Source organism: Triturus cristatus, chromosome 2_1 (genome assembly GCF_964204655.1).
Source record: "Triturus cristatus chromosome 2_1, aTriCri1.1, whole genome shotgun sequence".
Classification (NCBI taxonomy): domain Eukaryota; kingdom Metazoa; phylum Chordata; class Amphibia; order Caudata; family Salamandridae; genus Triturus; species Triturus cristatus.
In genome coordinates, this window is record NC_140581.1 from 861,437,491 (window position 1) to 861,462,716 (window position 25,226).

General features: G+C 42.7%; 1 protein-coding gene across 2 annotated transcripts in view; it reads right to left on the reverse strand.

Annotated features, from left to right (window-relative positions):
- Positions 1-25,226, reverse strand: part of DOCK8 (dedicator of cytokinesis 8) — a 567,196-nt gene that overhangs the window by 424,403 nt on the left and 117,567 nt on the right. For both annotated transcript variants that reach the window (XM_085632978.1, XM_085632979.1), the window contains one exon: positions 8,256-8,327. In XM_085632978.1, coding sequence (XP_085489104.1) covers positions 8,256-8,327 — 72 coding nt within the window. The remainder of the gene's footprint in view (positions 1-8,255; positions 8,328-25,226) is intronic.

Consider the following 25,226-nt stretch of genomic DNA (forward strand, 5'->3'; position numbering starts at 1 on the left):
TGGGTCAAAAGGTATTTTGGAGTTCATATTTGGATATGGAGTCTTCCTCAATACTGAAGTAGTCACTGGTGGCGATCATTTAATAACTCGTTCCTCTTTGAAAAATATTAGTGTCAGACGTAGCTTACCCCATATTGACATTTCACTCAAAACTAGTGCAAAAATGGGTAAATACCCTTTATAACACGGCCAGATCCACACATTACCTTTACCATGCTTCCATTACAATGCATGCGTCTTTATCACACATTTTTTTTTACCACAAATATGCCTTATTCACACATGCCTTTACAATGAAAATGTAAGTATGTTTAGAGTTTAGGGTGGGCATGGGTCTTTGGGTGGCAAGAGTATTTTTAGGGTTAAGGGTAGGTATTGTTTTTTTGATGGTAAGGGTATTTTTAGGGTTCAGGGTGGGTATGGGGTTTTGGGTGGCATGGATATGTTTAGGGTTTAGGGTGGATATAGATCTTAGGGTGGCAAGGGCATTTTTAAGGGTTAGGGTGGGTATGGATTTTGGGCGGCAAGGGTATTTTTAGGGTTTAGGGTGGGCATGGGGTTTTGGGTGGCAAGGGTATTATTAGGGGTTTGGGTAGGTACAGGTCTTTGGGTGGCAAGGGAATTTGTAAGGGTTAGGGTGGGCATGGGTATTTGGGTGGCAAGGGTATTTTTAGGCATAGAGTTATAAAGAGTTAATACTTACCTGTAAAATACTTACATTTTCGTGGTAATAGCATGTATGGTAAAGGCATTCGTGGGACCGCTATACAACTGCTAAAATGTCATGAAATGAAAATAAGAAACAAAGATCAAGCCCTCTCACAAGAACATCCTTCGCAATTGCAGATGATAAATACGACTAAAGGGAAGAATGGGTGGGAATTAATTTGAATAATTCTCAGTAGAAACCTATGGTTTTCACCATAGATTCGAGCAGCATAAAACTGAGGCAGCACCAGAATCTGCTGTACAATATATGCAGTACTGTGTCATTTTCTGTCATGAGTGACCATAACAGCACAACAGAGCTATGAATACCTAATTTAAGCCTCTCCACTAATGTTATGACTCTAACATGGTGAGGGTAGAAAATGGAAAGCAATTATTGTTGCAGATGAATTATCTTCTTAAAGGTCGTTTCAATGCAAAGGGCACACAAGCTGTGGTTTATGGCATCCATGCTTGATAGTGGGTGTATGGAGCCCCCTGCTGGAGAGCTTAATTCATGAACACGTTGAACATGGATGCAATGCACATGAGAGCCAAAAAAGAGGACAGAAAATAGACTTTACCTAAGGTGTAAAAGTACCTTGGTACAGGTCTAGTAATGGGTTCTCCAAAGCAGCATGGCAAATAAAATTGCACCTCCTTGGTCAGGTTCAGATCCAAAGTGTGGAAGTGGTATAGCGGAGTGGTCTAAGATGTCGGTCGGAACTAGGGCCTTCAAATAAGTGGTTTGAGAAAACTAGTATACCAAAAGTGATAACAAGTATAGTTCCATTTTTTGGGAGTTAAGCGAAATAACTATGACTTTCTATAGACAATATTAACATCTTCTTCACGAACCATCGTGGATTCAGCTTTGCATTTTTGAATATTCAAGTACAATGCTCTGTGTATATTTCAGTTAGCTCCAGGCCTATGGTTCTTGATGTAAAAACTAATACGATTACCTATGCCAGATTTTTGCAATCATGCATTTATAGGGAGGAATACAAGTAAAACAAATGATCTAGTTCATTGCGGATTACGCAGTATTCCAGAACCAGGGAATAAAGGGTCAAATCCATTGCACTGCCTTAATGTAAAACTCTTCTCTCCAGTGAGAATCTTTAGGGCACAGATCAAATAAACCTAATCTACATCTCTGCTTGGTGCAAGTGTATATTTAATGCTACTTCACACAGCTGTGTGGTTTATTTATGAATTTACTTGAAAGTAATCAATACACAAAGTAAAAACTACAAAATGTGGATATGAGAGCATAAAATTCCACAAATTAAAAATATGTTCCTGTAGTTTGAGGAGTTTGTTTTTTGTTACTTTCTTTCAAGGAGGTGTTCAGCCCGTACGTTTAGATTTCTCCCATGACCTTCGGCCTCTTACCATGCACCAAAAGGTAGTGGAGCTCTGTACATTGTCAAAGGAAAGTGTGAAAAGAAAGTCTTCAACTCTTTTCTAAATGTGAGTAGCAATGGGGAGGTCCTGATGCATGCATACAGAGATGCTGTTCCAGATCCTGGGTGCATAGATGGAAAAGGGCTGTTGTGTTGTTTTTTCTTTTTTACACTTCTTAGTTTTTAGTCTGATAGTGTCCTGGCTTCAGGTGTGCCAAAAACCTCCAGAGATGGTGAGCCTGTCTGCAAGGTAAGTGTGGGGGCTGGTTGTGATGACTTTGTAAACGATGCAACTAGTTTTTGAAGATGGTGTGGGCTGGCAAGAGTAGCCAGTTGAGTTCCATCAGGATGGTGGGTGATGTGATCATATTTCTTCAGGTTTCGGATGAGATGTGTGGCGGTGTGTAGCATGCACCTATGGGATGCCAATGTGGAGTCTGAGAGAACATGGAGTAGGGCATTACCACCATCCAGATGCGAGAGTACAAGGGCTTGAGCAGCAGCTCCAAAGTTACTTTTCTGGAAGGAATAGTTTGACTTTCTTTAGAAGAGAGATCTGGCACAAGGCCTTCTTTGTTTTTTTTGGCAATGTTTCCAAGGAGAATTCAAAGGATTTGGCATTTGGTGAGAGTTGGCGGCTCAAAACCATCAAGGCTCATATCATTGAGCCAGGTTTGTACTGTATCTTGTTTGTTATGCTTGGCAAATAATAAGAATTCTGTCTTGGTTGGGGTGAGCTTCAGGTAGGAACTGTACACCCAGGAATGGAAGATGTACAAACAGTGTATGAGGTGCTGGATGTCTGAAGCAGAGAGAACTTTCAGAATTATGTATCATCAGCATATTGGTGAATCTTGATGCTGTTATCTGTGAGAAGAGCGAAAAACGACTCCATGTAAATGTTAAAGAGACAGTAAGGAACCAAGAGAGATACCCAATGTTACAGGGATATATTGTGATCTAGAGGTGCTCAGGTGAACAAACCTGTGTCTGTTTTAAAGGCAGGAGGAGAAGAAGTGAAGGACATTGCTGGTGAATGATATTCACAACTCGTGGGTGCGTATCAGGGTGGGATGGCCGAGTTTGTTGAAGGTAGCTGAGAGATCCAGCAATATCAGGAGGCATGGGTCACCTTCAGCAGTGGCAAAGATGGCATCATCTACGATGTGTAGGGTGATGGTTTCTGTTCTGGTGGAGATGGTTAGCATTGATGTGATTTGAAGTTGGACACAAACTACTTTTTTCAGGATCCTGCTGATGAATGGCAGGTGAGTGATGGGCTGATAGTTAGCCAGGCCAGCAAGGTCTAGTATAGTATAGGTTTCATTACGAGTGAGAGGGTCTGGTGAGTCTTGAGAGCTTTTGGAAAGATTACTTGAGTGAAGGTGGCATTGACAATGGTAAGTAGGGGCAAGAGAGCATCCTCCAAGAGAGCTTTGATGAAGGACAATGGTAAGACATCATCCTCATAAGAAGTGGCTTTGAAGCAGTTGTTTATTTCTTTCTTTATTTATTCTTGTAGTTTTACATAGCTTGAATTTGGCACAAGGGCATTAAAGTGCTTTATATGAGCACCAGATTACATTACACACTTATTCAGATATTCAGAAATTAAGTGATTTGCCTAGAATCACAAGAAGTTGAACTTGATTCCTCAGTTCCAAGGTCAGTCACTCTCAGCCACACCTCATTCACCTCATATATGATATGTGCCTTAGAGGCTTGCTATCCTCATCCTTTTTATTTTATGCATAGTCTGTTATTGTGCCATTCCCTTCCATTCAATTGGGTAGTAGAAATTTATGTCTGCACACTAATGAGCCAGACTTTGGCACCCCCAAAATAGGTATCATTCAACGTTACTTTTTAATGAATTCCTGTCTCTTCTTTATGTTTCACGCTCAAAAGAAGCATCTTTTATCCATAGTGCAGACCAGGTTAGTTAATATTAATTGGACTGTTGTCATTTGTATCAAGGGTTTTGTGCACTTATTTTCCAACAGGGCCCTTGGGCCGAGGTGAAAAAGACACCAAAATAATAAATATATAAAGGGATCTTTAAAAAATGACATAGAATGTTTTTTACGGTTCGCAACAGCTTTAAGCAGGTTATATACATTTCTACTTTCTGCCTACTCAACAGCATCAACCAGTAGATCCAGCATGGCAGACCTTTTATCCATTACTTCTACATCCCTCATCCTCTCAGCCATTATTAATGAGGTCACCCCACCTCTTTGAGAGAGGGAAACTTCAAGAATGCACTAAAAGGGCAGGCCCCTCCCTCTTTAGCTGCACACCAATAAAAGATGATCACAAGTGTTCTTGCTTTTTCCTGTTTCTTGCTGAGATGAGGAGCTTCAGGATGCTTACGAGTGCACTACAATGCCTAGACCTCCAGCTCTGGTCGCTGGAATAGTCCCTGTATTGGGCTTCGGGGGAAGTCTTTGCACTCTGTGGGAGCACCAGATATTGGAAGTTTTCTGGAAGTGATTCCTGTCTTGGCAGGTATGCTACCTGTTGCAAGCTTAGGGACTACATCATTAGACTGTTCAATGGTTTCCTTCCATGCGTGTGATGTTTCCTTCTGATCTACCTCTTCAGATTTAACATTTCTGGACGTCATTTACTGCAATGTGTAGTGGAAGTGCGCCTTTAACCACCCATGTGATAGCTATGGCTGTGTACGCAGAGGAGCTACGCTGGGACGTTACTTTCCCTGGGGAAAGTTAGGGAACTTTATTTCCGAGACTGTGTGTCTGAATGATCAGGTAGGAGTTTCTGGGCTTACTGTGTGCATGTGTGAGGTTTTGTTATCAACTGGCAGCTGTTGTTTATCTGGGTGCATATGTTCCTCACCGTGACGCAGATGAGGTGGTCTTTGCTATTTCGGCTGTGTGAGTCTGTTTTTTGCCTATGAGTGCATGTTACTACAAAGGGGCGTCACTCTTGACCACAACAGCATTCTTCATCACCTTCAGAGTAGCTGATGTGATGGAATTGTGGGCTGGGATGCAATTTGCTCCTTCAACTGAGAGGTTGGTTTCTAAATTGGACCTGACCTCATCTCTGGGGGTATGGCTGACAATGTCGTGGTGGAGGCGCCTGCGGCCTTCCTGCAAGCAGGGGCAAAGGGAACCCCTTCAACCCAGGTGGGAAGTGAAGGCCATCGTTAATTTGGGTGTGGTGGTCAGGACCGCTTACCTTACAGCCGCTGCACCACCTCAACTTGTGATAGCTATGCCCTTAGAGGCTGTCTCTTGTGTCGCTCATAGAGGGAAGTCTCTATTTTAAGGGGTCTCCTACCTTGGGTCCTGGGGTGGATTCTGGTGGCTATTGGACCGTTCCCTATTGCACCTCACACTTCTTTGGGTGCCCTGTGCAACAATTTCTGTGGTCACCTCATGTTAGGTTTTTCCATCCCACATCTTGTGCTGACTGTATCTTGAGCTTGTTAACATCGGGTTATGATCAATTGTTTCCCAGTCTAGATGTTCTCTTTCTAGATGGGGATTCTCCTCAGTGTGTGTGCAACCCAGTAAAGGCTAGCATGTTAATACGTTGCAGGTATCAGTGTACCCTGGCTCTTAGCTGGGTTCTTTCAGAGCTCTGTGAAAGGGAGCAACCAGAAATATGCCATATCTACTAAGATATGGCAAAGTTCTACTCTCTCCCAGCTCTGCACACTGTGAGCTGCCTAGCGCCAATGCATTGTTCCATGCTGCATTGGTGCCTACATTATAGGTAGGTTTGTTTTTGTGCAAGAAGGGATAGCTTCCTGCACAAAATCAGTCCTTAGAGGCATATTCCTTTTTAGGTCTCGCCTACGCAGCGCGCATGCGCTGCATAGGCAAAAAGACCTTTTGCAATCGCTTTGGCTTTTCAGCCAAAAACGTGCACGCGTTCCATTGCCTTCAATGGCAACGCGTGCACATGTGGCCATTCACATGCGGGAGCGCGCGGCGCCATATGGTAGCAATTATCGCTCCTGGCACTGCTCGCTCTCGCAAGTGAAACGCTTTCACTCGCCCCCTCCTCTCACCCCTCCCTCGGCTGCCTGGTTTTAGCGCGAGGAACGCGCTTGTTTTTGTAGGTAGCCGGTAATATCAGCTTGCTCCTTACAGCTATAACAATTTCAGTTTTAATTTAATTCCCCTCATAAACCATAGCTTGATACGCGCGATTATGTATAGGTATACTATTTTTATACGTTAATAATCCGGATAAGTCCTCCAGAAAATGCCTTTCAAAAATTGTGAAAAATGATTAATCACTGTCACACAAAGCACAGGTGAATATCAAATCCATGGTAGAAAGGCCCGTAACAGGTCCTTCTGCCTACAGTTCTCTTGATTTTTCTGGACATGCCAATGATTATAATCACCTATCAAGGTGAGAGTGATGCTGCAGTTTGTTGAAATAAACAATCTATAGTATAGTAGTAAACCTCAGCATATTGTAGTACATATGAATCAATAAATTATTTTCTATTCCATTAGAATGAAAGAGAAGTGACTTGTTGGGTTGTGTGTAAATATCATGCAAAGGATTGTGAGGAATATAGGTGTTGCGCTCACAGTCTGGTGATGCTGCTGAGTTGTCTCATCTCACAGCAGCGCAGCCCATGAAAGGCTCCTTGCATCGATCCTGGAAGGATGGAGAGCTGAGGTGCTTTTGCTATGATCCAAGCATAGGGGTACCGCCTTCACACAGGTGACACGGAGGTGGTGGGGTAACGGGGTGTGACCATGTGGGATAGCAGGGGGGTGAGAGGGAGATGGGGGGAGGGGCAATGTGAGTTACTAGGTGCTAAACACGGTGCCCGGAGCATATGACAAGAAAAAATCTGAAAAGCAGTTTAGGAAGAATCACTGGAGCCGGTCAGCGGGAGGTGCTATGAACAACCTTCATGCAGACAGGTGATTGGCTCCTCTGCAGGTTGTCTCCTCCCCTCGCATGGACTTGAACCCACAACCCAAAGCAGGATCCTCTTTCTGTACCAGGCGGCGGCACAGGGGCTGAACCCACCGTGCTGCCTGTCTGTACTGAAGGAGCCTGACCTCTAGCGACAGACCTGAGCACTGCACCCCCGGCCCTCCCCTGAGATGGGCCCTGTGTGTTTCCCTACTAGGCCGGAAGGAACAGTTTGCTCGTGGCTGCAACACCGGTCACATAGATATAAACATCATTTGTCTTCATCTCTGGAATTAGAGGATCATGTTTAAATATCCACTGACTTTTAACGGAAAAAGCTTCAGGGAGTAGATATGAAGGATGCTGTTTGGAATATAATAGGTTTTCTTTTACAAAAATATCAAGCAGATAGTTCTGGACTTCCTTTCAAAAATTCTGGGATTGTCTATCACACCAGTGCGCAAGATTGAAACAAGCATTGGCATAGCCAATAGGTCTCGCCTTTGGGACCTTATAAGTGTTTAGCCATGCAACAGTTGATGTTGTTGCACCAAGGATATTGTGCTGGATAACTAAACACTTATAAGATACCAAAGGCGAGACCTATTGGCTATGCCAATGCTTGTTCTATGTGGGCCCGCTCTCACACACCCTGTTGGTGGGAACTAATGCTCTGTTAATGCTACTGTTTTGCTACCGCCTCATCATTTCAATATTGAGTAGTAGAAACGTTTGGCACTGTCAATCCTTCTTTTATTGAGAAAGGGCTATCCAGTTGAATATGGGCAAATGCAAGATGACCGAGAACAGCATTGTGCTTAGATAAGAAAACCAGGAGGAGCTGAAGACAGATAAAATGTATTTTAAAATCCCACCATTTTTGATATATTCGTTTTGAGGGCATGAGTTAGCAAGCACACTTACTAAAGGTGTGTAATCTTTGGGTAGCCCCTTAATCGACAGTGCGTGCAAGGTCCCTAAAGTCTTTAGGTCAAAAAATGAAATTTCTGGTACTGGTACCAAGGATATATTTAGAACTCGTTACTGCACAAAAAGCCTTTGTGCCCCTAGCACATTTATGATTTTCTGCTTTGAGAGTCTCCATCATAATTCCTCAAAATTCCATTTCAAGAAACAGTTACTTTCTAGAAATATCTACCATGGAGAATTACACCAATCCAAGGAGCTACAACAGGCATCCAGACGATAAGAACAATAACTTACTTTCTGTTTACAACCAGCCAGTCGCGAATATACGTTTCAACGCAGTCTTTGACGTGTAGGTCCAGTTCAGCCCTAAAGGGATTACAAATAGGAAAGAGACATGTTTCAGCGGGAACAAAAATACCTTAGCCCAGGCACAAAATACATAATTATACGGCCTACTGACTGCCACCAGCAGTGAGTTCTGTAGGACATGCAGTGATCTGACTGCCAGGCCTAGCTGTGTGCTGAAATACAGCCACTGGCGTTCAATTAGTACCTTCAAATAGAGAGTAAGTGCAAGTCAAAAATAAAAACCACAAACTGCACATTATTGAATATTGCTTTATTTATGTGGAAAGAGAGAGTGGAGCTTCACCCTCACTGCAAGCTGCAGCGTGTGGGGAATGTTGAATTCGTACTCGCACCTTTGGGAAGGCCAGATGAGAGGAGGCGGATTACCTCATAAGTGGCAGTCGAACCAGAGACTTTAATATTGGAAACACTGCTCAGACTTTCGAATTGCTTTTTACTTTCCCAGAGAGTGAACAATAGGAGCAAAGTAAAGAGTTGGTGTTTGCCACAGATATGTTACTCTTTTACACCGTCACCCAACCACAATGCTATGCCTAGTTGCTTGTTTTTGCCAATGTAAACATATAGTGTTCTGGACACATATGAGTTAATTTTATGTTTCAATGTTCAGGATTTTGTCGCGAAAGTTGCTAATGCTTCTTCTGTGAGTAAGTCACACAAAAAAAAACTGGCATTCATTCTATCTTATTAGAAATCAAAATATGTTTCATTCTTACAATTATGGACTTACATAACTTCATAGCACAAAAAACCCAAAGTCAATGATTAATCACAAAACATTTTTCAATGCCACTATTACATGTCTTTGTGGTAAGTAAGGCAGCGCTTGATACAAACACTGTTTCCCACTGTGTTATGAAAGTAGGTTTATGGAGATGGCAGTGTGTGAAAAACAATAGTGCATATTTTGTGTTGCCTTTTGTTGTGGTTGTAATGTATTATGTAAAGTTATTTTGGGGGGATGTTGTGTTTGGGTTCTGCATTATTGTATTGCGGCATTCTGTGGTTGTTGTGTTGGTTTCTGTTTTGAATATTTTATTTTGTTGCACCCGGTTATGATTTTTGATATTATTATTTTGATTTGTGTTTTGTAATGTTCTGGTTTTTACTTTAGAGATGTCAACAGATGCAGTAATATTTGTAGCCGAAAGCAGCACATTCCTTTAATGTTCCAGTCAGAAACAAACATTTACTACTGTCTAAGGTGGTAAAACGCTGCTGCTCCAGCTCTTCTGCTATTTAAGACACCTGTTATCCCAAAGTTGTGCAAGAGACTAGTTTTAATTTAGCCCTTCCAATGCTCACTTTATATGACACGGCCCAAGAAGCGAATGTAAAAAGAACAACTGATGGACAGAATGTAGAACAATGTCATACATTCGCCCTAGTACAGAGATCTGTGCCTAAATCCATCTTTCTTTTTGCTCCCCATGCAATTCCAGTTTGAACCCAGCCATATACAAATCAGTCTTGACCCTGTGCCCAAAGGGAACAGTCCAGCAAGAACTGCCAGGCCAGATCCTCCCTGGACCGGAAATAAGCATCCTAGGACCGGTTTCGGGGTATCGCCCCTCATCAGCCAGGATAGCTGGACTCCAATGTCATGGAGAGCACAGAAGCCACATCTGGGCATACCTGTCTCACTCGGGGTGACAAATGCAAAAAGTACAACTGATGGACAGAATGCAGAACAATGTCATACATTCACCCCAGTACAGAGATCTGGGCCTAAGTCCAGGGAGGACCTGGCTTGGCAGTTCTGTCTGGACTGTTTCCATGAGGCCCAGGGTCAAGGCTGATTTGCATATGGCCAGGTCTAAACTGGGGTGGCATGGTGAGCAAAAGAATGATATATTTAACCCAGATCTCTTAACTGGTGGTGAATGTTTTGATTTATTCTGCATTCCATCCATCAATTGTGTGTCTTTTGCTTTCTTGCCAAGAAGCGAATGTAGGCACACAAGGAGCTTATCATATTGGAAAGATCGACCATTAGCCAGATTATGTGTTAATGGTTAAGATCGCAATCTATTATGAAATAACGAGGGATGACGGTAAATTGTGTAATTTGCTGTAGCGTAATCAAGTGAAATTACAGCAACATTATGAGAGAATATGCAGAATTATGCGAGGAGCATAAGCCAACATTTACGGTTATTTACTTTGCGAAAAATGAACCCTTGCATCCAAAATGGATCCGAGGATACATTTTGCTGTAAGAAAATATCACGAAATGCAACAGAACACAACCAGCAGCCAGCAGCAGCTCACCCTCACTAAATTTGTTGTTCCTTACTCCTGAAGAAGGACTTTTCTGCTAAATTACTCATAAATATGTGAATCAGTGTAATTGTGTGATTTTCTTTAATTACACATCAAAAGATTAACACAAAATTCCCATAATAACTCGGATTACTCCTGCATGATTAAAGTTTCACCCAGCCCTAGAAATTACACTACTTTTATTCTAACATCCATCCTGCATTTGTCTTTGGTTTTAAATAGCTAATAATAAACTATCAATACCCCTGGCACATAAAGTATAGCATTTCTGAACAATACAATATGGTATCTGCATTGGTCAAACGTCTCCTGCTGACTTTGCCTTGCAGGGGAAGGATACGACATGGACTGCTCCTTTCACGCCTCCTACTGCTGACCACGGTCTAGGAGACATCTGTGCAGTTGTGCAATCCATGCTTCATACTCATTCTAAGTGGCAAAAGTTCCATATCTGTCTAGGCCGGTTTATTTGAGTAAATGCCCTCGAATAACACCCAAACACACCGGACTATATCTTCTAGAATTTAGTGCAATTTTTATTATTTGAGCTGCAACTCCCTTTTTATGGCTATGCACATATCATTATGTAATGTTTAGTTTACCAAACTGTTACTGTTTTTCAACATTTCATGAAGAACACTTGTGGTTTCATGAACTGTTTTCACGATTAGTGACTGGCTGCACTACCATTATCATACTGATTATACTAACCTGGCTGAGTGGATGGCATGGGGTACCTGTCGCCAACTTCACCCTTCCTTGGTTACTGTGGTTACTGAAACATGTTCCAGGTCAGACTTAATTGTATTCAAGGCACTTCCTCTTGCTTTCCTTCCTTGCTTGTTGACGCCCATTCTGATAGCTCCTCACATGTTCTTTAAGCCCCTGGTTGAGGTATTGATTTGCATAACTTTCCTGAGAAACACTGACTGTGACGTATGACCTGCTCTACTTGCCATTACACACCCAGATCCACGGTCTCCAGCTTTTCCCTCGCTGCTGCTCCACTGCGACTCTTCCAGAACTTTTTAAATTAATTTAATGCTTTGATTCCATCACTTCAAATGGGAAGCTGTATTTACTACCTTTTCTATAAAGCAATATTTCTTAAAGTTGCAACTAAGGCCTTTTTGTTTAGTTTTTAATTTTTATTTATTTGTAGTGTCTTAACAAAACACGTGATTTATCATCAGGAAAATCCTTACTTCTTCCACTGCTTTCTTCCCTTTTGGAATGTGAATGGCTCTTCCACTGTGAGCCTTTGAGTCTATTTCTGGTGCAGCACACTAGGATTTACAGATTAAAGTATATTACTAAACCTTTCTCTAATGTTCTTATTACGGTCTAATTGTGACATCACTAGCAACCTGTAATAAGAAAATGAGGCAGCTATTCCACTTAATTAAATTATTGCAGTTGAGTTGTGACAACACAATTCCTCTGCCACGGCCAGCTGACTAAGTGAATGGAAAATACATGAAAGTAGGAATCTTTCTGCATGCTCCAACACAGGCTGAAACTACTTCATTTGTAATAACAACTTAATTAAACCACTTACATTCCGTGTTTGCAACAAATTACTACCCGAACACTGGTGTGTTTAATTTCACACTACAGAATGTGCATTTATTCAACATATCAACAAATCAGCACCATTTTATCGGTTTCATATGAAAGAGGAAGTTAAGGATTTAAGCATTCTATGGAAAGCGTTATGTGACTGTGCGTATAAGTAATAAAATATGCCCTGACATATGTGAAAGGGATATTGCCACCTTTGAATTACACGACCTCATAAAGGAGTTCTTTCAATGACTTGCACAGCCCTTATAATCTACGGAAGAGGGTACTTTGTATCATAGTCCTCCTATATATTGGGTGTCAGTAAATCTACCATATTATGTCACAGTGACTGGTTGCAGTAGACCCTGGAAGAAGACCGCATGCCATGACATCACAGGCTATGGTGGAAATATTAGTAATTGTAGGCAAATGGTCCAATCTCGTAGGAGATATTAGAACTATTTGTGTCAGAAAAAACATAAGCTTGCTTGTTTGACCTTCCCACTTCTCTGGGCCTGAATCACGAAGGTAAACTTATACTTTTGTGTATTATTTCTTTTTTCATATTCACGAACTACGAGCTTAATTTTACTAACAGTAATTTTACGAGTGGGAGATTCTGCAGTTGGGGCGGAGAACTCCACACAGAAAAAGATAGGACAGGCCTATCTTTTATGTGCGTAGTCTCTGCCATGAGTGCGGAATCTCCAGAGTCGTAAAATTACTATTAGTAAAATTAAACTGGTAGTTTGAGAATGCAAAAATTAGCAAATTCACACAAAAGTGTAAGTTCACCTTTGTGAACCAGGGACTCTGTATTTAAGTTCCTTCCACTGCATTTGGTTTGAGGGCAATTGGATCTCCTTAACTTTAGTGGCTGTTTTGTGAAGTTACTAGAAATATTGCGACAGCCTGGACTTCTGCAGCTACCGGATGCTGACGGATGGCCAGTGGCTGGGCGTCCAACACCTGCACTGTGGTTTGCAACTTCTCCGCACAGCTGGATTCAATCACATGCAAACTGTTGTTAGCAAATCATTTGTGGTTTCATCAGCATGCCAGGCACAGGAATTTATTAGGCTGTTGTCAAAAATAGGACTGATACGCCACAGTATTAGCTGCACTTGTTCAAACACGTTGCTTTTTTATTAAGCTTCATGACTCTCCAGCAAAGTTAGGACCAATGTAATAAAATATTTCACGTTCTCTGAAACAAATGTTCTCAACATGCCCAATAACAAGAGAGGAACATCACGAGGGCCTTTCTGACAGAAGCAGAGGTCAGCACATCAGTGCACCTCTGCCCTTTGCCCCTGGCCTCTGCTTTAACCAATATCAGCTATCCCAAAACACAATTTAGTAATTAAGACTCTGGTACATAATTTAAAAAGGAAAAGAATAACGCCTTTGGGCGCACTAACTACTGCAAGGAGGCAGGGACAAGTCCGAATTTGGAGACTTTTACTTGTAGAACTGCTTCCGTGTTTTATAGGTTGTCCTTCTGCTAATAATGCTACTACCTAACTTACTCGTGAATTAAGGACTCATCTAGAATAATACTGCTGTCATTGCTGTTATCTGTTAGAGAGTGGACTAGAGGGCTTTTTGTTGTGCAAAATGCATATTAGTAGACTGACAGATATAGTCAGAGCATAGCAAAAAATCTGCCACGCTGGTGTTTGATGATCTTATTTGATACTTTTACATAGTTTTACTTGTTTATGACAAAATCTCAGACAAAAGGTAAAATGTATTCCTGAAGCTGAAATGAGGGCAGTCAAAAGAGGGACTTTGAAATGTTGTGGGTAGCTGCATCTTGTTCAAATAAACCTTGATTTTACTTATCAATCCTGTAGAGTGAAATATGTGACTAAATAAGCAGGGTACTGTTATTTGGCACTTTTATAGCACACCGTCAACTATTACTATGATGTTGCAGTGCATTCGCCCATCTTGCGGGGAATTCCAAGCAGTTTGGAAACTGCTATCATAGACCAGAGTCTGAGTCAATGTGTTGCTTTGTGCTGTCAGTAAGGTAAACAATGTATCTTTGTTAGGTGAATGTTTCAAACTAAGTCTGTATGGGCACAAAATGGAAGTCTAACTCGGGTGTAACTGTATATAACTGTGTGTTCAGTGGGTGTATGCCAATGGTGTGTAGACGTTTGTTTATCTAATGCATGTTAACTAGGCCACAATTCTGTGTGAAACGCCATCTTGATTAAAATGGAAATCAACTCTGCTACTCATCTTGTGTTTTACCCGCTCTGCACACATCCTCTCCCACCAGCTCTGCACAGGCTCAGACGGAGACACAAAATAAAAGAGGACCCCATTAGTGGCCAAGATAGTTGAACAAGTGGATCACATTTACAAATCAGGCCAGTTTTGAACTTGTAAAGGCACGCTGTATGGATATTTTGCAAAGTATGAGAGACTGCATGCTTTTGTGTTTAACCATGACATCCTCCTCGTCTTTCTTCCATCGCTATCAAGGATCAAGCATTTGCCCTTCTGAAATCCTTTCTGACTGAAAGCAATTTGTTGCCCTGGAAGATTTTAATTCCTCTCTTTTTACCTTACTGTGTGGGGCTCATCAGGACTCCTCCCTGAGTTCCACCCTTTTAACATCTATGTCGCACCATTAGCCAAACTGATCAAGTCATTTGGGTCCTCAGCAGTATTGTACACTGACAATACTCAAATTGTGGTTTCCGTGGCCAGCGACCCGGTAGAAATGGCTTCGCGTTTCCATGATTGCATACTCCAGGTTGGGAAATGGATGGCCCACAACTGTTTAAAGCTCAACTATGGCAAAAACGGAGGTGTTGCTTTTTGGTAAGAATACCACCTTGTGGTCCCCTTCGAGGTGGCCTTCTGAACTTGGCACACTCCCCACCCCCACATCTAAGGTCAAAAACCTAGGAGTGGGTTTTGACACTAAACTATCTTTTGAGGGTCATGTCAACTTTTTCACGTCTGCTTCATTCTTCACTATCAAACTTCTTAGGAAAATCTTTCCCTTCATCCCAAACGACCTGCAGAAAATTTGACTACATCTCTTATCCTCTTGAGAATAGACTACTGTAATGCTCTTGTTGTCAACTTACAGAACAAAAGTATTAACAAAATTCAGATCTTACAAAACGCTGCTGCCCGACTTCTCAAGCGTTTTCCCAAACGTGAATCTGTTTCTTCAGCGATCACTCATCTCCACTGGCTCCCGGTTAAAAAGCGCATAGAGTTTAAATCTCTCTGAACTTTCAGGGCACTACATTGCTGTGGCCCGAATATTTAAGGCAAAATTTTCATTGGTACATTCCATTGAGAACACGTTGCTCTTCCGCAGCCTATAACCTGGTGGTTCTCAGATTTTAAAAATCCCATTGGGGGGGGAGGAGCTCCATATCCAGCACTACACGACTCTGGAACTCTCTTCCCATTGACCTTAAAAAACACAACCAATCTGCTTTTATTCATGAAAGGTCTAAAACGTGGCTCTTCAATCATTAGCCTTCCCCTACTGTTCTCAAATCAGCCAGCAACCTCCGTTGAGTTCAGCGCTTAGACACCTCTGGGTATTAATGCGCTTTTGCAAATCTCACTTTCATTTAATTTCATTTAATTTCACTGTTTAGATGAAAACGTGGGAGAAATCAGATCATACAGAGGCTTCACTTTCTCTGCGTAGTGAGGCAGATAAGTATGTCCAAAGTTAAGATTCCCCATGAGGGTTTGCAAATTTTTCAGTGTGTTGGGAGGCTGCATTGTAGCACACTTCTAGAGGAAGTCTGGAGGTAGAACGTTGCCCTTGCTGGATAATTCATATCCATGGAAGGTCACCGTCAAGTAGGCGATCTTCGATTTCTTAAAATTAATCTTATAACCATGTGATTTTAACATAGTCACTACTCCGTCAACCCTGTCCAGGTGTAGATTCAAGTAATTGTCAGTTAAGTAGATATCATCAATATGCAACAATACCTCAGGATCTGGTTGTAAGATCTCCACGATTCGCACTCAAAACAAGCCAGAACTATTCTTATAGCCCATAGGCAATCGTCTGAATAAAAACTGTACTCCATTGAAACTAAAATCGGTTAGATACTCACTATCAGCCGCTATATTTTGACTGAAAAACCCATTGGAAATATCCTGGGTTGTTTTGTATTTTGTTACACATATGTTTGAGCGTGCAAATTCAAATTTATATGGTCTAAGACTATTGTATAGGAACCGTCTAGCTTACAGATAGGAAATAGTGGTGTGTTCATTGGTAAGAGACAAGGTGTTATGATGCCTTGATATTGCAATTGATCTAATCTTGCTTTGATACCACATTTTGCTTCTGGTTTTAAACGGTATTGTGCCTGTGGTTGCGGTTCACTACGTAGGGGAATAACATGTGGACTAGAGTGTTTGCCCCACCCTGCTTGGTTTCTATATAACGCTGGAGCCTATTTCATAGCCCATTCGCTGGCATATATTAACCTGATTTAGCTTCAGGCACCTTTGGAGAGAAGGCTACCCTTATGATTTCCTCTCCCTGGGGTGCTTCCCTGATGAAACCTGGAGGCCAGTCTTCCTCTGCTATGATATTGTCATAGTCATCAGATAGTTGGGTCCAGAAGACAGCTTTGATTAAATGTGTTATGTCCTCTTCAATTTGTGTTTTAGGTTGTAAACCCTATGAGAATGAGTTGAATGTTGATCTGGACTCTCGATTTGTATAAAGTCATCAGTTGGATTCACATCCAGAAACCTCTGTAGCTTCTGATGCACTATCATGACTTCTGCAGTGCTGTCTAGAAGAGCTCTCGCCCGAGTTCTGTTGCGCAGAAGGACTCTTTGCTGGATCACCATGTTTTTTAGAAAGTCCAGCCATGTTCTTCTTTTTTTATTGTGGTTTTAGAGTTCAATCTTTTCTCTTCCTTCTTTATGCCGACATCAGTCTAGCGTCCTCCTTCTCTTTTCCTACTGTACTCCTATTTTCGTCAGTACTCGGATTGGCTCCCCATTTCCCTTCTTTTACCTTCAGTGTCCTGAAAAGAACGTGAAGAGCGGCTAAAAGAATAATGATACTATACAGGCTTTTTACATTTTTGGTGGTCTCTTAAGTTATAGCCACCCTTGCTGGATTGCTGAGAAGTGGGCGGTCTAATTAGTCTTTTATGTCTTTGTCTTTTTGTTTTTTCTTCCCTTCAGTTGCAGATTTCTCCTCTGTGCCATTTTTAGGTTTAAAGTGTGGCTTAATGGGCCGAGTACCTAAGGCACCTCTACCTACAGAGGTATAAACATCCACTATTATTTTTGGTAGTTCTCGTTCACGGTCCTGAACTGGAACTGCTTCCAGGCTCTGACATATAGCCAGAACCGAAGCTTCTCACTTTATGTTGCTTAGAATGATAGAGGAAACTGTAGAGAAGTTACTCATTAACTTCATTCCTAAATCCAGGACTCGTGCAGCACTGTGCTTGTTTTGTACTTGTCTAAGTACATCAGGGAAGACTATCAATGAAGGCTTACCATGCGTACTGGTATAAATTCATACAAAGATGCTCCCCCAGGAGTTACACTCCTATACTGGAGGCACCATCCCAAGAGGAAGACACAGTCAGTATACAGTGTTTGTCTTGGTGTTAGGGTATGCATACACTGCTTCTAACTGGTTAGTCTTGCGAGCAATGCAGAAAGCCATTTCATCACAGTTTGCGCGTAATTTCTGCATGCTAGTTTTAATAGTCTGTGGACTGATAGTTTGTATTTGTGCGGGAGCGGCAGGTCCTGCTGCGACGGCAGGTCTGGAGCTCAAAGTACACTGCACAAACTGCACAAGTCTCCTTTATAAGATAAATATGTCATTTAATACCCCTACTACCTCCACATGGGATAGAGTTTCAGAGTTAGGAACAGGACAGTAACCAGTCAAGAATGGCCGCGTAGCCCCGTCATTGGTCAGAGGACCCAAACGAATATGTCTGTGCATGTGTAGCAACTGATCACTGTTAGACCTGGCACCATTGGCGTGGTTCTCCTTTCCATTTTTTGCTTGTGCCTCATGTGGTTTTGCTGGTTATACATGCTTTGGGCACTGTGCCACTGCTGTTCAGTGCCACAGTGCAAGTGCTTCCTATGGTAAATTGATATATGGATTAGTGACTCCATGATTGGCTTGATTGGTTTACTTGTCAGAACTCTAGTACAGTGTGCCCAGGGCTTGTAACCAATGCTGCTGGTGGGCTTGCAGCACTGATTGTGCCACCCACCGGAGCAGCTTGTAAAGTGTGTCTTAGGTCTGCCATTGCAGAGCCTGTGTGCAGTCTGGTACTGCCATGCTGACTGGGCAAGTGCACCCACTTGCTAGTCCCTAAACCTTCCCTTGTATACATATTAGTCACCCCTATGGTAGGCCCAAGGGCAGGGTGCATTGTAGGTAAAAGGTAGGACATGCCCTGGTGTGAGTGGTATGTCCTAATAGTGAATTACAGACATTTTTGTTTTTCACTATTGCATGGCTACCTGTTCTCCATAGGCCAGAATGGGCAGTTTGGTTATTACATTTTATAATCCTAACTGACTCAGGGAACATGGTAGAAATTTGAGTTTAGTATGCCTGAGCTCAGAATGATAAAATACATATTTTAGTGAAGTTGGTTTTAACATTCTGTGTTAGAAAATGTCACTTTTAGAAAGTAGGCATTTTCTTGTCTAACCATCCAAACCTGCCTCTGCTAGGTTGTGTATTCCTTGTCTGGAGTTTGAGTGACAGGGCTGGGGGATTCCAGGAGACAGGGTGGGTCAGCCCAGTGGTGAATAGATAGATCTGCATCTAGATGGGAGGGAGGAGTTGCACCTGGGACCTGAATAGGGCTGGGCCTTCCCTCCACCATGTTGGCTCCACCCCCTGTGGTGTGTCTGATGTCCCTGCCCTGCACTGTGAAAGGAAAGAATGAGCCATGTCAACAAAGTGCTCCAGGACTGACCAGAACTGGTTTGGACTAGGCAAAGGCCTCTCTGCTTTCAGAGAACAAAGGGAAAAGGAGTATAAATATTGGGACCCAGACCCAAGAACTTTAGATCACTTCTGGGAATTAAGACGAACCTTTGCTGAGAAGAAGAACCAGGAAGCTGAAGGAGGAGACTACCCCTGTGCTGTGTGTTTGGGGGTTGGCCTGCAGTGGTCGCTTCATTACCAAAGAGAGGAGAAAAGGACTGAGTGTGCTTTCTATCAACGTGAAGAAGAATCTCCAAGGGCTTGAACTAGAGCTTGCCTCCTGCCTGAAGTCTAAGGGATACAAGACTTCACCAACCAGCTCCCCCCTGAAATCCCTTGCTGGCAACTGAAGTGCCTGCTGTTGTGCTGGGCCTTCTGAGAGACTGCGTGTCGATGGGAGCTGGAAGCGTGACGCAAAAACGAGAAGCATGTCGCCGCCGTAGCCGCTGTCTTCGCATCGCCGAGGAAGCGAGCCGCCGCTGTCATCATCGCATTGCCGAAGCGCGGAGCATCGCTGGAGAAGCGGGACGCTGCCACAGAGGTCATCGTCGCATCACCGGAGAAGCACGTCGCAGGGCCTGTCGCGGCTCCAAAGATCATCGAGTCGCCGCACGGCCGTCGGGCGTGTCGCATCACAACAACGTTGTCGCATCACAACCAAGACGCCATTTTGTCGCATCGCACCGGAGAAGAGTTCCGCATCGAGGTGCCAGCGTGTCGCATCGCACCGGAGAGCAGTAAGAAACCGACGCATCAACTCCCCACACAGTAAGGAAGCGAGCATCAACTCTCCTGCACAGCAGTAAGGAACCGATGCATCCACTCACCTGCGTGTAAGGAACCGACACATCACCTTCCCTGCAACCCTTTTGTTTTCTTTGAGCTACGCATCTAAGGTACATTGAGAGTAAAGTGTTGCATTTACAACTTGAGAGAACTGAGCTATTTTATAACATTTAGGAGACTATTTTTTAGTACAGTATTGTGGATTTTTGTCGTCTGGTCTTGTGTTAAGTCTCTATGTAAAAATACTTATTTTTGTAATACAACCTGTGTGGTGTCCATTTGTTGTGTTGTCACTGTATTACTGTATGTGTTCACAAATGCTTTACACACTGCCTCTGAGATAAGCCTGCCTGCTCGTGCCAAGCTACCAAGGGGGTGAGCAGGGGTTATTTTAGGAGTGTAGCCCCTTACCCTGACTAGACACAAGGGTCCCTATTTGTCACAGGTACCTACCTGTGCCAACTAGAGACCCCCAAATCTAACAACCACCAAACCAATTTTGGTGTTCTTTGTATGTTAGAGGGATTTCCAAATCTTGGGAAGCACTATAATGCGCAGGTGTATCTACCAGTGTATATTCATGAAACTTCCCCGCGGCAGCATCAATAGGCTTGAACTCCACCCAGGAGTAAAAAGTCTCAAAGGCATATGCAGGATATTCAGCTATTATAAAAGTAACTGCCCCCCCCCATTGGGGTCACATCTAGCTTTGAGGTGATGAGTAACTGCTTCCCTGCAATTGGCCCCTATAACGATAGGTGCTGCCAAAATGAATGGATTCAATTTTAAATGGAAATCAAAGAATTAGAAAATCCACCGAATGGGAAATAACCATTTGTGAATCATGTTTGACAAACTTATGGAAGATAGGTGCTCCCTTATTCCAAATAGGAGGTAACCATGATTACTACGGACATCCTCGTAATGACGTAATAATGGCTCGGATGTGTGTTTTAACTGTAAACTACTTAATGCGTAACCGTACGACACAAGCCCCATGCTGGGTGCCAACTGCTGCATAAGCTATGACTTTTGCATAATTCTACCTGGTGCGCTTTCCCATTCATGAGTGACACAGGTGAACTTGGTTCAACGCACCTGCGATGAATGTGAAAGACAAGTTATTGTAGCCTCGCAAGACGCTATTCAATGGGTAACTGACATAGAAGTATTGCTTTTGGGTTACTAACAATCCCATAAAGGGATCAGAAGCACCATGGAAACAGCAACAAACCTTATTTCGTTATTCACACTTTGTTCCTGTAGTAATAAATACCTTTACCTTTAATCTATTTCTCAGGACATCTAAAATGACTGCACAGAATATTATAAAAACAGAAACAAGACATGTTCTAAATTATGAGAATACAATGAACATTTCCAGCATTGCTAAAATGTAATTTAAAATGTAATCTAGAACCTAACTCCCTAATACCTCCATCTATGCGCTATACTATAAGAGCATGAAAGGCAGGGCAACTTGCAGTCTAGAGTTTCTTAGGGAGAAGAGATGCACTGCATACCTTGTTGACAGCCAAGGCTGTCCTTATCAGCGGAAGCATGAAGACAGTGTTCCCCACAAAGGGCAAACACCCACTGTGGTAGCAGTCATCATCTATAAAGTGTGTGCTGGCAACAGATAAGACCGTCTCTGGCAGAATCTTTGGTGATAATCTGGGCGAAGGACCGCTCCTGACAAGTGGTCAAATGGCGTCCTTATCTACTAAATCTTATCAGAAATTGGAAGTTCTGACATAAGTTTAGGAATGTCTGACATACATTATGTGAATCAAGGTGTGCATCCTAGACGTTTCCTTATAAAAGTATAAGACAAATGGAAGTCAATTCAGACTACATTATTTTGGGTATATGTCTGTTTGCATTCTTATTTAACCTTGACATGGTGAGGAGTAGACATTTGACCCATACCAATGTTGCATTAGATGTAGCATCTATGTCATTATTCGAAGAACTTGACAACATCACAGTTCTAGGAAAGACATTGTCTGGTGACATATGCGTCTAAAGGCAGACATGCTAATGTTTCTGCATTAACCAGGGAATATGGTGACTTCCATTGTCTGAGTTAAGGAAGAATGTGGCCTCTTTGAACTAAGATGGAGTCACGGCCTGCATAAGATGGAGTCGGTCCTTAGGGATTTTATGTCACAACGTTTTTCGGGGTCTTGCCCTTTGGTGAAATGTTGTATTGGTCCTCAGCTAGGTTGCTACAATATTATGTATACAAGGTTTCTTTGTGAGGCACACAGAAAGCTGACAGATTGGCGCTTGCACCTTGACCACTCTTAAAATTGCATTTTCACACTATTTTAAAGTCTTTATTCTTGTGGGTGACCACTGATGTTACATATGAAGGAATTGGGTAATTTGGATCATAACCCTTGAAACTATTATTCAAATTCAATTATCTTGATACCATAAAATGTTATAAGATAATTAATATTTTAAATGTTATGCAGTTAGCTTTAATTTAGGGCTAAATCACATCTCTCACCTAGCGCGAAAATCTAATTGACAATGTAGATAAGCCTGTCAGATCATCTGCACTATTCTCTGCCTCAAAGCACCCTGAACGATAGAGTGCTTAGAGGGGCTGTGACCTTTTCTTTGTCTCAAACTGTTAGAGGGGCATGAACTGTACTCCGCCCTTTTCTCTTATGGTTCTTCCTTAAACCTAGAATTTCCTAGTAAACCAAAATGGTTTTCTGCCTATCACTCAGCAGGAAGGTGAAAATGGTTTTGCAGTGCAAGAAAGGAATTGAGAAAATAAACATGGGTTAGGCTCATCCTTTATGAGAGCTTGTACCTATCAAGAATGGCCCATTTTACTATGGTGTTCAACACACATGTGTGTACATATATATGTTCGAGGCCCTAGAGAAAATGGGCTTTTTGCCTCAATACAGACAGTGGGTGAGTCTACTCTACAGACACACTCTCTAGGCCATTTGAACTTGGGAGGGGCACCAGACAAGAGTGTCCACGCTCCCTCATGCCATTTGCCCTAGCACTGGAGCTCCTTGACTCCTGGGTCAGACAAGACCCTCTAATCCAAGGCCTGCAATCGACGGGTGAGTGGGAGGAGCAGATATCAATGTGTTTGGACAATATCCTGTTGTATGTGGTAGACCCAGAAGAAACAATACAGAGGCATCTGCAAATACTCAAGATTTTCATCCAATACTCTGGTTACAGCATAAATTGTGGTCAGTCCCTGGTACATCCTCTCATCGGGAACCCACCAAAGCTCCTTCCTAGATATGAGATATTGCTGGTGGCAGAAGGAGTCAAAGTACCTTGGTATCCATGTGACTCAAGACAGCGACAGGTTCCTCGAGTTGAATTTATATAATCTCCTAGAGAGATTTAAAAGAGATGTGAAACCCTGGTGAATGCTCCCTCCATTACTGCTTGGCAGAGCAGCCGTATTCAAAATGGTGGCCCTGACCAGATTTTTATATGCATTACAAAATACCCCGTTCTGCATACCCACAGAATTCTTCAAAAAAGTTGATGCAAAAGTAAGACTACGCCTGTGGAATGGAGAATCACCATACATTGAACAACATAAGTTCACCAAGGATATATGCGGTGGAGGTATAGCTTTACCAGATATCCGAAAGTACTACTGGAAGGCACAACTTGGACTAATAAATGACTGGGTGATTTTCACCCCAAGACCCGCCTGGGAATCAGGGAGAACAGATATGGAATGGGGGCCAAGGGGCACCCCGCCATTCTCTATAGGACCTGACCTGTCGAAGCATTGCTATTTCACACTACCACAGGGGTATCTATCTGTACAGAAGCCACGGCATTCCTAGGTTAGAAGGGGACCCTAACTGAGCAGACACTACTTTGGGAAAGTGACATTTTGATGAAAGCAGTGGTAAAGCTAACAGGATTCATGAGATGGGACATACTAGGACTCTTGAAACTGGGTGACATATGGGCGAATGGGGATGTAATTCCCTTTGAAACCCTCAGCAAAGACTACCAACTGGCACCCACATAATGCTATAGATACCAGCAGATCAGACATGCCCTACACGCACACATCACCAAAGAGACAACACTGGAGGCGGCGTCCCCGCTAGAAGAAAGGCTGCTGATGGACCTTCTCAACTTAAAAGAGACCTCCCTGATCTATGGGAAAATAATCAATAATTGCTCTGACGCACTTCAGAAATTAAAAGCAGATTGGGAACAAGAAATGGGCGAATTCGTTGAGGAGGAATTAGAAGAAGCCCTAAGGGGCTCGTGAGAAATCGCCATAAAAGCAGGCTTTTGCCGTGTACATCGTTTTGAATTTTTTTTTTTTGAGTTTTATAAATTGCTAACTAGACCTGAGACATCGGGTATCAGAGCGCTTCACATGAGCACCAGTTTCGTTACAGAAGAACTCATTAATTTTTTTTGTTAAGCGTGGGGAGATTAAGTGATTTGCCCAGAATTACAGGATGTTGAGCATCGTTGCCCAAACTCGAAACCGGTCCCCCAGCTTCGAGGTCGACCACTCTAGCCGTAAGGCTACATCCTCTCCCCTCTCATCTCTGTGTTCTATACAAACCGTACTACTTAAGAACACTCCTGCACAAGATAGGGAGGAGCACCTCTGGGCAAAACATAATTGGATGCAATCAGGGTGGCTCCTTCTTCCACATCAACTGGGATTGGCAAAAAATACAGGTGTTTTGGAGAGAGGTAGAGGAATGTATAACACAAGTGACAGGGCTGCCACTTAAGCTGAATGTCAAATGCTTTGTGTTAAACGTTTGGGGGAGGAAATGACATCCAAATATCTGACTCTACGGCTGGCACTAGGATTGATAGTGGCAAAACGCAACATCGCCACAAGATAGGGGCGCGGCAGTGCAATTGTGCCTCACCAAACAGCAGACAGACATGGACTGGTGCATGGTGGGAAGGGCAGTCCCAAGAAATGAGAAAAAGTATGGTCAGCGTGGAGGTGTTTTTAGGGACTGTAGGGAGGTATGGCACTGCAATTTGGACTCTCACTAGGGGTATTACCCCCACCAGACATGAAAGACTGAGAGGTGGGGAGATATCAAAGACGACCTCGACATCCCCCAGGGAGCAATGTGCTCCTGGCCAGTGAAAAAATGGTAACCAAAACCAAAAAAGATTTTTAAAAAAATAAAAAAAGAATTACCCTTTCTGACGTTGTATTTTACAAAATATAAAAGCCATAGGGTAAATCCCACAAAATTGGAATTGCATTACAACCC